Below are 17045 nucleotides of genomic sequence, written 5' to 3'. Positions count from 1 at the left end.
AAGACCAGGGACGATCTTAAAGTTCACAGCTATAATGAACGTGTGTTTTTACCTTATGAAAATTATGTGCTAGCCTATTGGTTCAGTAAAGGCCAATTGATCCTAATCAAGAAATGAATGCAGGAAAAAATAACCCCCACTGAGTATTTTTCTTGTCTATTTCTTCAGAAAACCAATAAACATTTTTTAGCATATGTTCTTACCCAGTGAGTACCCCCAACCCATTCTGTTTTATTTGTTTTTCTTCATTTTTCATGTCGAAAACAAATATTTAATTATCATATGTCATAACATTTATTGAGGTACCTATTATTGATACATGTAGTGATACATGTAACATTGTGAAATGGTGTCTTATGTTTTATATATATATACTTTTGAAAATGACAAAGTGTTAACTATTTCGTGATCGGTCGAAACTTTTATATCCATTGAAGGCACTGAGTACAAGGATGAAGTAAGACTTCCAAAAGATTACTCTGGGATCATTAGAATTCGCTGAGTCTCAATTTTCGTGGTATTCGTGGGTACCCTTAACCACGAATTTACAGCCTCGACGAAAACTAATTATAAGATATATAGTCTTCCTTCTGAAATTGAAAACCGGCGCACCCACGAAATTACATCACAACGAATAAGCAAAACACCCACAATCCACGAAAATTGGCCCCTATGAAATTAAATAATTCCACAATTTCGTTACTTCCATCTATGGAAGAGTTGGCGCTTCCACTTTTGGTTCCCTAGCGAACTGATCGACAATAACAAATAATTGACGTAGCTTTGTTCGTTTTCAGACGAATTAAGGAGAGATTCATAGAGAAAATACAAATATAAACTGAAAGTGTTAATTTTATCAAATACAATTCGTCCGTTTTTAAACTAGACATTTTAAGATATAGGATTTCTTTCTTTCTCAATTTTTCTAGCGTACATGTGTATATGTTGATATAAATAAGTATGTGTTTATATTGTTTATCTATATGTTATTTAATAATTCTGAAGTTTATTCCTGATGAAAATTCCTGAATCTTTCGAAATAGTTTCAGAATAAAATGAGTACAAAGTGTACAACTTGTATAATTATCATACCCATGTATTCCTTGCACAACAAGTTTTTCGAGGACAGCTGACTTTATATGTGTTTTTTTTTTCATAATATGCAAAAATACCCCCATAACTAATTTATCATTAGGTAGGGAATTACCGGACTCTTTTATCATTTTGAGAAAAATAAATAACTCCATGTGCTTGTGAATGACAAGAGGCAGGTTGTATATTAAATTTTGGACTATTTTATCCATATACATGTAACTATCTCATAATTATATTTTTTTTTACATACAAATTGTTTTTTTATTGGGGGGGGGGGTTGGGGGGGGGGGGGTTTGGTTCTTTTGTTTGTTTGTTTTTTGGGGGTTTTTTTGTGTATGTGTGGTTCACATGTGCTTTGAATGTAGCAAACAAATTATAGTCTAATTTTTTTTAACAGAGGAAATATTAATTAATCCCACCGCTGTCTTACTTTGTGACCTGATCATAATTTGTAATGATTAAACTTCAGTGGTCTAGTTGATTTATTGGAGAGCTGGAGCAATGACAGTTTGGTTTCGTCAATGCTTCTATTTTTATTTGGTCATTAAATATTTACTTCATTAGCATATACATTTAACTCATGGACGCGTTTTCCGTAAAACAAAAAAAAAAATTGCCTTCAAACTAGTTAATATGTCGGGGAGGCGGATAGTCTCATCCTGAAAAGTCTCTCTTAAATCTCTTTGGACCTGGGTGAACAATAGTGGTTGGTGGTTTAGTTTTTTTTTTTTTTTTTTTTTTTTTTTTTTTTTTTTTTTTTTTTTTTTTTTTGCGAGGGTTTCAAAAGTTGGTTTAGATCGACTGACCAACATGTTTCATTCAGGCACATATCATTAAGTTTTCGTGGTTTTCTTGTTCAGTTTTTAGAGATTGTGACGATTAATATACAGATTATTCGGGACTCTGAATTAAGATAAACATTTGGTCATATATCTCCAGATATAACATGTATTTGTATTGTCACATGTTTTTCCATGTGTTCATTCTTTCAAATTTATCTATTCATTCACAATTTGGTGTGTTATATTTGAATGGAATAATTCGACATGTGTCCAATAGAAACAAAAATGCAACAGAGTTACATGTATGTGCGTTTGCTCCATCTATATGACAATAAAAAAGATTAAAACATGAAATACTTTTGTTAAAGCTGCTTGGTCCGATTTTATATCGAATTTTATGCACGCTTTTAAACGATGGTTATGCTAAGTATATCTATAATAATAGACATTGCAGTAGTTTTCCTAGTCAATTAATCCAAATTTCAATGAAGAAAAATACGTACAAAATTTGCTAACAAAACAAACGACATAAAAGGGTACCGCGTTATTTCGCCTTATGTTAAAGTTCACCCCTGACGACGAGACGGGTATGGTTGTATTACGATTTTGACACCGCTTTAAGTAAAGGTCGAAATGATCAGACAAATTACAAATAAACGTGTACGTTTTGTTTGCTAATATTTCTGATGTTTGCTTTCTTTACAATCGATACATAGCATGCGGGTTGAATAATCCCAATTATTCGGGGGACGAAACCATACGGTTTCCTTTTCTAAACATTTCCGTGATGCATTTTAGTTTGTTTTTTCGTTTGCCCAAACAGAAATTATTTTTATTTACTTTGAATATTTCTAACTTTGAAAGGAGACTGATTTTGCTGGTGTAAATAGGAAAAAGTCCATAACTTTCTAAGATAAATGGTTTGTATAAAAAAAAATTGATATTGTAATAATAAGAAAAATCGGACCAAGCAGCTTTAACTTAATAGATGTGGACTGCAGAACAAATCGAATACGTGAGAAAAAAATAATCATTGCCCCCCCTTACCATTATGGGTTTCAAGCGTTTAAGCGCTCTCTCTCTCTCTCTCTCTCTCTCAATGATGCCAAAACCAATCATGTATTGTGACAGTACAGTTGTAAAGCGAACAAACGAAGTATTGAAATTATTTTCTTCCTTATATTCAAGTTAAGAACCCCATGAATCTTGTAATTTCTTTTACATAAATATTAGCATTATTTCAGCATAGCATTGGGTTTTGTCAGTATTATAATAAAGGCCGTATAACAGTATCATAGTAAAAGGTGGTATGTAAATACTCTATTTCATCATTTTTATATTAAAAAAATGAGGGTAATGTCATGATATTATTTTGGATACACAGTTATAATGTCAATCAAGTATAACTCTCTAAATTTCATTGTTTTAATTGCTTTTCAGTTATTCTTACCCAAATGCTTCCGAATTCTTTTTAAAGATAATCTTGCTTGAGATAATATTCTTCTGTATGCTACGATTTAATTAAACGTTTATGAGGTTATTATAAGCCAGGGTACGAAAGTGAAAACGGCATTACGGTAATAAAAATTTCTACTTATTTGCAATAGGAAGGAAATAAAATATTGAATTGTAAAATTAATACGCAATAACGGGCCTGGGTTAGAGCAGATTGACAACATTTAACTTGACGGAAGTATTTACATGCACTGAAAATTTTCCTTCGCTATTTCTTAAGGTATCCTATTGTGTTTCATATAGCCATGAAAAGATCGTATCATAATCTACATTGTAGTTATAGTATTTAAGATCCATTAGCCTGCGTATTGATATAAATATATATATATATATATGCATATTCCTTAAATTCTTTAAAACTAATTAAGAAATGTGAAACCTTGGTGTTTAATCAAATATCTATAATTATCAATGTTGACGTCGTTTATTGGTGTTTTGTTTTTACTATTCACGATGACAATGCATGGGTTATTTCGTGCTGTATCGATATTCAAGCTACACTGAGATAACAAACTCGGACATCAAAGTAGTAGTAGTAACATGGAAAACTTCACTTATATGGAAGAACGAGGTGTCTGTTCCCTCTTTGTAATTTGATATTAATATAAAGTATAAACTGAAGATAGCGATCTTAACACAAAATATAATTATATTACCCGCGTAACAACTAAAGAAAGCAATAAATTATTCACAATTAATATTCACGTATCTCTTTGTTTTTCTTTATTGAATTAAATACCCATACGAGGTGTGTGGAAATATGAAACTTATTGGAATTGTAAATTGGTACGTTGTTTAGATTGAACAGCGAATTATTTCATATATGGAAGTTGGTACTCGGTATACCTCGGCTGATCCATGTCTCGTACACACAGGCACCTGGCGTTAAATATATTTCTTTTTATAGTATTTAAGTTTGCTTCCTGAATTATTTTATTATAGTAGAGGAAATAATCTTACTTTATAAAAATAAATATCTTAACGTCAGGTGCCCGTGTTCGTACAGACGAATCATTCGGTGTTTGCCGAATGATAAAAAAGTCAACTAGAGTAAGTGAAAGTTAATGGAGTCTGTGTGGTCATTGTTCTTACAATGTTTAAATCAATAAAAAAAATATTGCACTCCAAAAAAAGACACCATTTAAGAATGTTAATAGTATTTGTTGTACGTATTTGAATGAATTTTGTTACTTTATGAACCGATATTCAGTCACTACTAAATACTGCGTTTTAAAAAAAGTTCAAGGAATGCATACATGTATATCTATACGCGGAAAAAATTGATTGAAACTAGTCAATTCAATCGTGATTCGCCTAATTCAGTGGCTAATATGAAGACGATCAGATTTCTTACGAAATATGACAAAAACACTCAGTTGATGTGATATTAATATACAGGCACAATTTTAAAGGCATTTAGCAACCTTTTAAATGATTTTAAGACTGCGTTACACATGTATACTATGGGGAATTTCCATGTAAATGCCAAGTTGTGGAAACTTGAAAATGGGAATTTGAGAACTCAGCAAATGTCAAATGTCTATACCTCCATAACAAAGCCACGATGATTTAACAAACATTATACCTGTACTGCTGTTAAATGCTTAATTTCAAGGTCGCAGAATTTTGGGCCAGCGTTGCGTTTTCTGTGTATATCGTTGGACTGTATGATGACATGGAAGAAAAATTTGTTTCTTGATTACTCACTGTCCTCGCAAATATCATATCGTTCGGTGAATTCATCACATTGTTTTTTAACACCTGTTAAGTCATGATTGAAAGATAAGCTTAAGTAGATATGATGACATTGTTAAAAAGATAAGTAGACCTATATATGCAGATATATAACATAAAATGTTTACTCAAGCAGGTACATGGGTATGATGGAACAAGCGTCAGTCATATACTGATATTGGACAGGTTATCAGATAAAATGACGGCTTTTTTCTTGGAATTCTATTAGATTTTTGTAGAATATCACTTCACAAAATTTGACAGTTTTCATGGTCACCTTCATATTTTTTTCATACTTATTACTGTCAATTTACTTATATATTGGAGTCGTTAATATCATAAGCTTGCCATCCCTCTCTCTCTCTTTCTCTCTCTCCACGCATTTATCAGTAGCAGACGGCTAAATTAACGAATGTCGAGTAATCGTATTTCTAAATACCCGAACCTCGGTTTAGCCGATCACTGGTCCTAGCTGATAACTGGTCCATAACCAGCTTTGTGTTACGCCATGTTAACTTTATAAAATTTAGTTTGACGGGCAGGGCTACCTCGAGAAATAACAAGCAACCCCCCCCCCCCAAAAAAAAGACTCGCTATCTCGACCCTTTCTCTTACGTATATTGTGCTAAAAATATAATAAATTTGTCGTTAAGAGGTACCATTTCAATGACGTAGGTGTCTTTAATCTAATGAATAAGTCTCGTCAGAATGGTTTCTTTTGTTGTTATATAAACCTATAATGTAACTAGTCTCTTTATAGTAATGTCATGTTATTCCGTTTTGTATTTTTCAGCCTCGATTAATCATTAACATGTATGCATTTTAATTATTGCAGACCTATTATATAATTGCTTCCACTAATTGCATACAGAATTAACCTTTTCTGAGGGCAATATTATGTGTAGTGCAAAGGTGCGAGTAGCCTTATCATAACATCATAGAGAACTAAGCATCTGTTAAATTTTACAAAAATCATCCTTGATATTTGCGTCGATTTTTTTTTTGGGGGGGGGGGGTATTTAGCTGGTGCTCACGTTCAGTTATCAAAATGTTTCTTTTTTAACAGCTATTTGGTGAGCAATATACTTTTAACATAGTAAAACTGCCCTCGGCGTCAAATTTATATGAAACATGACACACAGCTAACCGTGTCGCTAACGAGATTTGCGTGCATGCGAGCGTGCGCGTCCGCCAATGCTGATTGATCCCAGGCAAGGCGAGAAGGTGAGAAGTATTTTCTATTCCAGGTCTTTTTTCATGAGTTCACGATTTACCGATAAGACAAAATTGTTATTTACTGATTAGCTACCTGTGATGTAAATATACCTGCTTTGTTTTTTAATCTGAGAGGTCAGTTCAAAATAGAAGTTTCATTTTCAAACAGGTAATTGTTTACCTGACATACAGCAATCTAACAATGCAATCATTTATTCCATTTCTAATTGTCATCAAAGGGTTAAGTAAACAATAACACGATTAAAGGTATGAACGATTAATATCCCCCTTCATCTGTCTACATAAGTATTATTTATAGATACATATCAATACGGATAAATCTATTTGTACGTTGATTACTAATAAACAAGTACTTTTAAAACGAAATGTCAAATGGTCAATCTGTGAAAATAAGCTCGGCACCTCTCACCCCCACCCCACCCCCTGCTGACCTACAGGTGGGATGTATTAAAGCGCGAGGCTAGGCTGGGTAGCTGGCCGTAAAAGACCCATTAAATAGAAGATCTTATGACTGGGTACACAAATTTACACTCGTGTGTTCGTAACAATCCCCGGAGTGGCATTTAAACAAATCGGAAATCGGCAGCTGTGTCGAAGTCGAAACAAGGTACCCGTTATCATCGACTCTTTGTTGTGTTTTGGCCTTGGACAAGGTACGTGGTAAGAATTGCTGAGACTCTATGTTTGGATTGGTTGTAATATTTCCTCTTTATTTTGCATTCCGAAAGTTAGAAATAATTAGTCAACCTTTTAGATGTAAAGAAAGAGTTATACGTACAATTAGGATAAGGTAGTTTTAACAATATGCGAGTTGTAGTAATTTTCCGTCTTTGTGTGGGATGTGCCAAGTGTTGCTATCTTTAAGAATCAATTTATTAGTGACAAATTCCTTTTCCTTTTTCGCCCAGGAGACTCGTTTTGTTTACTTGAAAAAAAAATTATTTTTAGCATATATGCGTTCCTTCTGACATGCATGTGTGTTTAATTGAGTAAAACATTGAGTAGGAGCTGTTGTTTTCCTGAAAGGATACATTAGATAAGAGCAATAAATAGCGTAGAAAGAAATATACCGATATCTTAATTTGTACGTTACAGGATTTAATGTTCGACGCAGGTATGTAATTCACGCGCTTCATAAACACTGAAAATAGAGCCCATACTGTTGGTGTTTTTTTTTAATGAATCTGAAATTGATTGATAACTGTATATGTACAAGCTCTGCGTCTGCTTTCTTGTCAACCCAAGTTCCAGTCTTTGGTAATTCTTGATTCGCGCTGATAAATGTACATTTTGTTGTCAGTGGCGCCCGAGCGCCCGAGGCAGAGTTTGTGCCCATAGAACTTGTTCAAGTCTGCCTATTAATCATTACGGTTGTTCTTACTACGCTTTGTAACTTGGTGGAGAGAGGAAGTAACAATTAAAAGAGGGGAGAATCCATACACAACTTTTAACTGGGCCGACTAATTCTGTTCAGTTCCTTTGTCTGTGTCCAGGAAACTGGGAGGAAGTTGACGGGAAAGCAGATTGGTAATTTATTAATATCTGTTAACGAGTGTACAAGGGGACATCATGACGTAGATACATAGACCGTGAAACCAAAATCCGGTAATCTGTAACACAGAAGCAAATTTTTCAGTTCGCGAGATGTGTGTGTATTAAAACAAATGGCATGTCAGGTTGTGATTGGAGAACATGTTATCGCCATGTGCGTCTCGTTAGGGCTTCCCCCTCGATTATGACCAGTTATTAACACCATAATCTCGTTGAGTGCTATTCGACGCTTTTTAAAATCCATCTCGTTGTGTTATTTATAATATACTTTCAGTGTTTCAATGAGCTAATATTGGCCTGGAAAAATACTGATTCAAGTTGTGACTGATTTGCATCTGTGGTACATGTACAGATATTATTGATTGGAGTGAGAGAGAGAAAAAAAACCCTTGAGTCTATGTAATTTTTTCTTTGGTTGAATATAGGTCTACCGCTCAAGGGAACAGCGCAAGGTTCACCAGTGTAACAGTTAGTGTGACCCACAGAAAATCGGTGGCAGCAGGATTGCCACACAGACTCTCCGTCCGAGGACAAAGGAATCTACTGGACGTCTTGACGGGAGTTTATGCCACGGATCATAGCTTCATTAATTCGCCAAGGTAATAATTCTTTATCTCTCGTTCTTTCTTTCAAAATTATTCTATTTTCGATAGTTGGTCTCGCTCTCTCTCTCTCTCTCTCTCTCTCTCTCTCTCTCTCTCTCTCTCTCTCTCTCTCTCTCTCTCTCTCTCCACCAATCCTGTCATCAGGGCTATTCAATTTTAGACAGGTGCTATATTTTTATGCTTCTGACCTCGATTATCCCTCGGTGTATTTACAGCCGTATTTTAAAAGCCTAAATCTGACAAAGTCGTATCATTTAAAAATCAAAATTTAACCTTGGGTCATTTGAAAACAAGAAAGTGTATACCAATTAAAATCATAATCATCGTGTCGCAATTAAAAAAAAAAGAACGGATAACTTTTTTAATTACAGACAAAAGAACAGTAACCCCTCATAAACTGCACTATACATCACTTTTAGTGGTTTAATGTGGTTCAGAGTAGTTCGGTATTGCATATACAAATACATGCAGTGTACAGAATTTAACCCCGCCTACGGCTCTAAACATGGTAGCATTAGGTGTGATCTAACATTTTCAAAGGTCCATTGTACATAATGGAACCTAGCGAATATGATATTGGTTTATTTCACTTGTACACCGCGCGTACAGATTACTGGGTATAGAGTATCTACATGTATCTTATCAGTCCATCGCCAAGGGGATAAAAAATTAATTCAGGATATGTGTTGAGTCGGTGGCCCCTTTTGTGCGTAGAGAGTTTACAAACCGTGTGGACGTGGGGATTATTATCATTTACCTGGTGACGGATATAGAGCCATATGTCAAAATAAGATGTTCACATTTTATGTTTAAAGGTTCACTGGTTCATGTCGGGTTGTTACGTCACGATTAAATCGCCGTGTAAACTGCACATCAAAAAAGGTGAGCGAACAGTTAAAGGCATATTGTTGTAGAGCGAGCCGAAGGTGAACCGGTGGAATAAGAACTTAAATCGATCTGACGCCGGTGTGTATCTATTATCTCGATCGTTCGGGACGCTCAGCGAGTTAATAGAAATAACACTTGAAAACGACTCCACTATTCCTTTGTTTGTCGCTAGACTAGGAATAAAAAATTATATGGACAGGGATAATAACATTAGCCCTCTTGATCAGGGACTTTTGAAAAATCATTGTTGATATTTATACGTTTATTTCGTTTTTTAACAGCGGATACATTTCTTTTTTTCTGGAGAATTAAGTGATGGAATAATGCCATGACCATGAAATTAAACCCTGAACATGTTGGCGTCAAGAGAAAATATGTGGACGATATTGAGGGTCGTCCAGTGAAAAGAATTTCACCTTTTCACAACACCCCTAAGGAACGAAAGGAAGAAAGGAGGAAAATTTTAAAGATGTCCATTCAGAAACTGAGACAGATGGAAGACCCTGAATACTTCCTTACTCGGTCAGTGTTGATAAACAACACCCTTAAAAAACTGCAACAAGAGATACGCGAAGAAAAACAGTATCAGGGCTACAAAAACTGCATCTACAAATACAGGCCTAGTTATGGATACGATGTATTAAATAACAGTTATCTAACATCGGCGGATTCCGTGTTCGAGGATCCGTTTTCCCTTCCCGATGAATCGGAAAAAATAATCACGGACCAATTGACTCAAAGGTTGGTGAATGAAGGTCAGGAGGACCAAAAGAGTTCAGACTCCCCAAAGGCGGATCCAGAAATCTGTGCGACGGTTCTACCCGAAACTGAGTCGTTTTATGTTAACGAGGGTGAAAGTGATGTAGACTCTATGTCTGTGAGTGCCCAAGTGCAGAGATCGTGCAGCGAGAGACAGATATACAGTACTGATATAGATGTGTTAAACAATCTGATTCATGCCTTGGAAGAGACGTGACAAATGGCAAACTGTGCAAAATATTTCGACAATTTGTGTATGTGTGTGTAAAAAGGCTCGCAATCATTATTTATGTTTCTTTCTGAGAGAGAGAGAGAGAGAGAGAGAGAGAGAGAGAGAGAGAGAGAGTTGTCATTTATGCTTATTAATGTAGTCATATTCACAGAATGGTGTATATGTTAAGTTTATTTATATGCATTGTTTATTGATTAAAAGAAGTCATGATTCACTTTAGCTTTCATCGGGTGTCTGGAATTCAGTGCATATTTATTATTATAGGATCAGCGGTAATTTTGCATAATGCTTGAACTAATCATTTACACCAGCCTAAGGCATATTTGAAGGGCCCTGGAGTGATACCACCGAGCTAGAAAAAGCACATAAATCTTGTGTACATTGTATATATCAACATTGTGTTCCATCTGCAATGTAATAACTCGGTTCTATTTAAACCTCTGCTTACTCGTTAGGTATTTAATCACTTGACATATTTTTTCCTTTGTTTGAAGAAAATTCCTTCCTAACTTCTGTTATACCTGACTGAGCAGATTCTTTGAAAACAGAATTTTCTTATGGAGTCGCTGTAATTTTCTTGGTATAAAAGTCAAACCCCAAAAATGATATGCATAATTTTATTGATTATCATTTCCGTATGTCTCTTGTACGGTCTTTTCCAGATATCCTCAAGAGATTGGGTTTTGATTAATTGATCCTCCGGCTGGTTTATTTAGCTTTTAAATTTAAATGGCACCGTTCAGAGAAAATACCGTCATCAATAGCTTTATAGTGTAAACAATCCGTCTGTACAAAAGATTTTTTTTTATTTCAAAGACCGTCTTTGATTAGAATCATTTCAAGATTTTTTTGTATTTGGTAAAAAGAGAAGCCCAATGGCTGCAGACGATACAAATAAGGACAAAGTGTTTGTGAGGAAACCCCCAAATGGAAACATCTGTTAACGTTGTAAAGAACATGATGTCTTGTAGTAGCAGTCAGTGAATACAAATAAACGGCCCCACCTGCTGCGATTGATTTTTAAGCAGAGGGATCTGGCCACCCGATACATGCTAACCAGGCAAGCATCCGTGGTACTGTAACAGGGTTTTTAGACACATTAAATGGTGTAAAACGGAAAGAAAACGCGGCAAAGATTGGCCGGTAGCCGAGACAATAAGCCTTGCTCATTTTATGTGTAAATTTTTTTACTCTAATTTGTTAATTGTTTCCATTCGTGTGGAATTGCTGATGGAAATCAGACTGTTAACAAATATTAAATTTGCTAATGAAATGAATCAAAAATCCCTTCTACATTTTGCTGGAGATTGAGAGTACTTTTGGATATAATTGACCAATTTCCATTACTATGATGACAGATGAGAGAAAATTGGGATCTCCTAAATCTTTTTCCATGCAAGAGCAGCTTCGATTAGTATAACAATAAGATGCCCTAAATTACAATTAGGACTATAACGAAAAAAGAGAAAGTGTTCACAGGCGATCGATGCTTGTTGGGCGTAATGACCCGTAGGAGTCTCCCGTTCACAGTCTCCAATACAGTATGACATTTCCATGCTCTTTTGCAGTTGAACACTATTTAAGAGGAGGTATTATTTTACCAATACAATAATTGAGGTATTCATTAATTAATTACAAGCTTCAGTCATTTTGCGGGCGGGCGGTTCAATTGGGAAAAAAAAAAAGAATTTAACGGGGGAGTCAATATGTGGACGCTGAGCATGTTATCTGCATCAGATCCTACAGTCAACGGCTTGTCAAAATCGCCCAAATAACTCTATGCCTACACTACATATAAATTCCATTACTAAGGGATGAGCCACACATTCTGGGAAATTAGAGGGCGTTTTTTCATCAAAATTCGTTAACCTTCTTTAAAGAAATCAAGATTCATCATTTGTAAGTTTTTTGAGCAACCTGTAATTAATTTGGCGTGAAAGAGGAAACTCTACGCTCTTTCTTCGAGTTTACATCAAACAATTTTTTTCTTCTATGATATCTTCAAAAATGATTATTTCTTTTGAGAAAAAATATAAATAATAAAAAGAAATGCTGTATAAAATCTAACATTTTTTTTAAATCGGTGCAAAACTTGCAGAGAGACAAAAAAAACTATACAGTAAAAGATAACATCGCATTGCGAAGCGAACATTGGGCAATAAAATGTAGGGTTTTCATAATTGGTTGAGTCTTTGTTCTCGGTGAAAAAAAAACAACAAGTGGTTGTATTCAGAGATCGAGAATAGCAGCGTGAAGATTTCAGGAAGTCGACGTACATTTCACAGACGATGTTTTATATTGCACGTCCCTTTTCGTACAAGCAGACGAACTAACACGGACGCGGAAATAACTCGGGCCTGCAAACAATACCATGTGTCATCAAGCCATATGTCTATTGGGATAAATTCCCTTTTTCTTTTGAGTAAAATATCATATTAACTTATTATAATTCAAATAGGATGCCATGTCATGTACATCCTGACATTTCCCTTCGTAATCTATAACACTTCGAGCATATCGAGAATGATTTCAATTAATTTGACCTTGAAAACGAATAAAAAGAACTTAGATTTTAATATCTATTGACACCAACTTTTGATACCAACAGGGAAAAAAGAAAAGTATGTGTTGTAATTTTCAAAAGCCATTTCCTGCGTATTGCACAATTCGAAGTAGTTTCAGCACAAAGACACGAATTCTACAGACAAGTACAAGCGGCATATTCGCTGATTATATCAATTGCATTGCTATGATTTCGTTCAGATACATAAATTTCCGTCAAATTCTGTAAGCACCGGCCGTTTGTTGTATAGCGATACGTGTCTGCATCTCGATAACGTCAATAAATAATTGAAACCAATGTTTTGTCTGATCATAACTGATTGGGGGCATGGAATCACACAGAAGTCTGCCTAGTATACAAATAAACGGACACGTGGAGATTAATAATAAGCGCCGATAATAGATACGCTTCATTGGTTTCTAACAATCTCATCAATTTTCGGTCGCGAGCAGTCTTTGGGCATTATAGTGTAACGGTCTTGACCAGAAGGTCAACACCCGCGATCTTCAATGGAAAACTACGCCTTTCACCTGGATATATAGTTTTCATCATCACAATTTATCTGTATAATATTGACCGATCGTAAAGAAGTGACCCCTCTGGTGCGATCGTTTGGATTCAACAAATAAAGGACGAGAACCTTTGGTTACGAAGGGCAGTGACCTGTGGACGACTTATTGGTCTTGCAAGAAATGTCATCATGAAGCAATTACAACTGTGTGAATGTTTGTTTACGCGAATCAACAGGGGTTTACATGTTCTTTGATGGTTCTTTATAATAAATACGTATAAAGCCCCAATCTAAGGATAAGAAAACCATGCTTTGATATCCAAAATTGGTATATGTATATCATTTCATTTTTCATTTGCTAATACTAAAATAATTTGCTTTTTTGTTTAAATGGTGAATGATTCAGCACTGCCTGTTTCCTTAATGAGACAACGATTAGTCATTTACATTTTAGAGCAATACAGTTCTTCTTCAAATTTACTGTAATATTCAAGTTTAAAAAGCATGATTTGATTTGAAGGAAAACTTATGTACTGGCACCCGTGTCGTAGTGTAATTGCAGTATTAAGCCCCCCCCCCCTCCCACCTTGGCGTTCATTAACTCGTTTAGCACTGAACAATTTAAGGTCGATACATGATGGTTATCGTGCCGATATACCCTAGAAGGGATTTAAAACAACAAATGATCGATTGATCAGGAACGTTTTACTGATACTGTGACGGCTGACTGTCTTGCTTGCAGTACATTTGATTATGCTGTACCAAACCAATGATGGTCAAAATATTACAATCTAGTCAAATTCGACATCGAACCAAACTGACCTTGACATATAATAAAGTAGAGCGGTTGAGTGGTTTGACATTTGACCGATCTCTTGGTCTTGGGTCTAACACAAAGATGTTCTTCGCTACAGCACACCACAAGGCAGACCAAATTTATTCGTTTTATATTAATTGACATCTCCTATTACTCGTCGCAAGGTGACTGATGAGGCAGATGCGGAATGGGTTTTTATTGAATAGATTAGCTTTGCAATCTGCTTATTCTATCAGCGGAGTCAATACCGCACAATCCAGACGAGCGAGCGGCCATTAAGCCAATTACTGCTGGTAAACTCGTCTTACAGTTCATTTTCCTCTTCTTTACACTTAAATAGACCGCTGATGGTAAACATCAATAATGCGGCATAAGATGGCACAACACAATCATCGGATGCCAGCAAGGATCCTAGTACCTCGTGCCCTTTGGCAACAGTTTCTCTACACTCTCTCAGGTATACAGGTATACCGAATAATTCCAAACATCAACGCAGGTGGGATTGTCTGCATTATACGCTGATAAAGTCGCGAGTAGATTATGATTTATTTGAGCATTGTTACACCGTGTGGCTGGCTCGAGTACGCTAGATTTACTCAAGGATAAATAACATTAGGGACAATCATCTCTGGATTAAAGCATTAGCACTAAATGAGAAAATCATTGACCCATTAAGAAGAAACAATACGATGACTGGAGGTCAAATATACCTTTCCTGTTATTCAAACATTTGCAACGATGCTTAATTTACATCAAAATAAAAGTTCGATGAAAGGAAAAGAAATACAGCAAACAGATTGCAGTTCAATAAAGGCCATTGATGAGACGGGAGATGCACAAACACATGTGACCATAGATTTTAGTCTCTTTTGATGGCCAACAATATTTATCAAATTCAGGCTTGAGAGATCTTTTGCAGCAGGTGCAAACAAAAATGGCACATCTGTCTCCAAGTGTAATCAATAAATGCTGAAACAGCACATATATTAACATCAAATATGTTGACAATATTATTATAGTATGGGCTTGATATAAATATACTTGAACATCAATAAAAATACTTCTGCATTAGAGAGAGAGAGAGAGAGAGAGAGAGAGAGAGAGAGAGAGAGAGAGAGAGATTGTTTACTTTGAACTACATGTTTGCAGTGTTTTATTGCAATCTAGTTCATGGAAAGGGATTGCCAATTGCCCATCCTAGAAAATCGACACGATATAGGCTAGTTCGAATACAGTAGCCAAAAATACAGCATTCTACATATATACGGCCACCAATCGCTACAACGGGATTATTTTATGATCGTCAAACACAAGCTGTTACTCCGACCCATAGTTTGGGAGGTGTAAAATATGACAGTTGTGTAATAATGATCCGAATGACATAACACCTGTCTATTTATGACCAAAAACACCTGAGGGTAGATCATGATAAATTACAGCACACACTGCATTCTCTTGGAATGACAAGATTAAGAGAAAACTTGTGCTTAATTTACTGTTCCCTAATACGTTTTAATAATGAGTAGTAAAGGAGAACGCAAATTGTTTTTTTTTTCTTGCAATACTCCCACTTTGTCCAAATATCACATTTTAAGTCACGTTTTATTTCTTTCTCGATGGTTACGTAATAATTTCATGTCAGATATTGCATGCGCAAAGCTACTTTCCAAATTCAAAGTAATTTGGTGGGTGTCTGGGAGAGGAAATCAAGAAAATAAAAGCCGGCCTTCAAGAACGTATATTACACAACAAAGGGCATATTGCTGAAAAGAAAAATGCATATTTAACGGATAATATTGAAGTGGTATATCATTCAGTGAGTTAAAAGGAAAAAGAAATCAAGTTATTACATTAAGAATAAATTATGCGTCAAAATATTCAGTTGACGATTTACATTAATGTAAACATAGTCAGATAATTTGCGATGTGAACATTAAAAGTTTCTGAACACTCTGAGATAAGTTTGATATTCGATATAGCAAAAATAAATACATCAACAAAGATAATGTACGGCCGCCATCTGGATCCGCTCACCGATTCTCGGCCAGCAACAGTCGAGCAAACCCATAAAATAACGATTACTAAAAAAAAAAAAAAAAAAAAAATCAGAACTGGCTTTTGTACTTTACAACTGAAAATAAGTTGTCAAACAAATCTAATACGCGATTTTCAACTCGCTTAAAAAGTAATGTTAAAAAATAGAGAGAGAGAAAAAAGAAAAAAGAAAAATCAGAAACTGGTCCGTGCACAGTACAACTGAAAATACAGACATCTTAAAGTTGTACAACATCTTAAACACGGTTTTAACAAACCACATTCGCCCGATAACTTGCTCGGCACTGTATCGCTAAGCAAACTACATCAAATAATGCACGTATGCATTTCTAAGTCTCAAAGGAAGGTGATATGTTTGTTCCGAGTAGCAATGTTAAAGGGATAAGATATTTGAGATAATCGACCTCTGCTTTGGATACATGTGCATCAAAAGAGCGCTCAGAAAAGGTTATGTACATCAAACAAACCACTGTGTCTGCCTGCCTGTAAAAATGTGTGTAAGGTAGTTCATAAATTCGTAAAACATTCCTGGCGAGGGCGTATGTGTTCTCTTTCAAGAGGTAATATGTCCATTTCTCTATAGAGAATAGAGCAAATATATTCTATATATTAAAACACCAAATAATTGGTTTTAATTCCCGTAGCGTGCAGCTAGGCTCTATTGCCTATTGATCCCTAAAAATAAATACTAGTAAATAAATA

General features: G+C 35.3%; 1 protein-coding gene and 1 long non-coding RNA gene across 8 annotated transcripts; one reads left to right on the top strand and one right to left on the bottom strand.

Moving 5' to 3' along the window:
* The first annotated feature begins 6332 nt into the window (after positions 1-6332).
* On the top strand, positions 6333-10621 carry LOC128178540 (uncharacterized). 7 transcript variants are annotated; one of them, XM_052845772.1, is made up of 4 exons: positions 7557-7889; positions 8339-8512; positions 9334-9400; positions 9688-10621. In XM_052845772.1, exon 4 carries the CDS (start codon positions 9735-9737, stop codon positions 10380-10382), a length of 648 nt encoding a protein of 215 aa, XP_052701732.1. In that variant the 5' UTR covers positions 7557-7889; positions 8339-8512; positions 9334-9400; positions 9688-9734; the 3' UTR covers positions 10383-10621. The 7 variants fall into 7 exon arrangements, with proteins under 7 accessions (XP_052701730.1, XP_052701727.1, XP_052701728.1 ...); XM_052845770.1 differs by lacking the exons at positions 7557-7889; positions 9334-9400 and adding an exon at positions 6333-6350; XM_052845767.1 differs by lacking the exons at positions 7557-7889; positions 9334-9400 and adding an exon at positions 6813-7015.
* Positions 10622-15667: 5046 nt separating this feature from the next.
* LOC128178881 (uncharacterized) lies at positions 15668-16460 on the bottom strand. Its single transcript, XR_008243014.1, has 2 exons — positions 16281-16460; positions 15668-16051 (listed from the first exon to the last, which is right to left on the bottom strand). It is a non-coding gene; the product is annotated as an uncharacterized LOC128178881 (long non-coding RNA).
* Between the last annotated feature and the right edge of the window lie 585 nt (positions 16461-17045).

Source organism: Crassostrea angulata, chromosome 3, assembly GCF_025612915.1.
Source record: "Crassostrea angulata isolate pt1a10 chromosome 3, ASM2561291v2, whole genome shotgun sequence".
NCBI classification, from domain to species: Eukaryota; Metazoa; Mollusca; class Bivalvia; order Ostreida; family Ostreidae; genus Magallana; species Magallana angulata.
Note: the sequence above shows the minus strand (reverse complement) of the source record. Positions and strands in the feature narration are given on the sequence as shown.

Coding starts and splice junctions, on each gene's coding strand:
- LOC128178540 (XM_052845770.1), top strand. CDS start 9,735: ATGACCATGAAATTAAACCCTGAACATGTTGGCGTCAAGAGAAAATAT.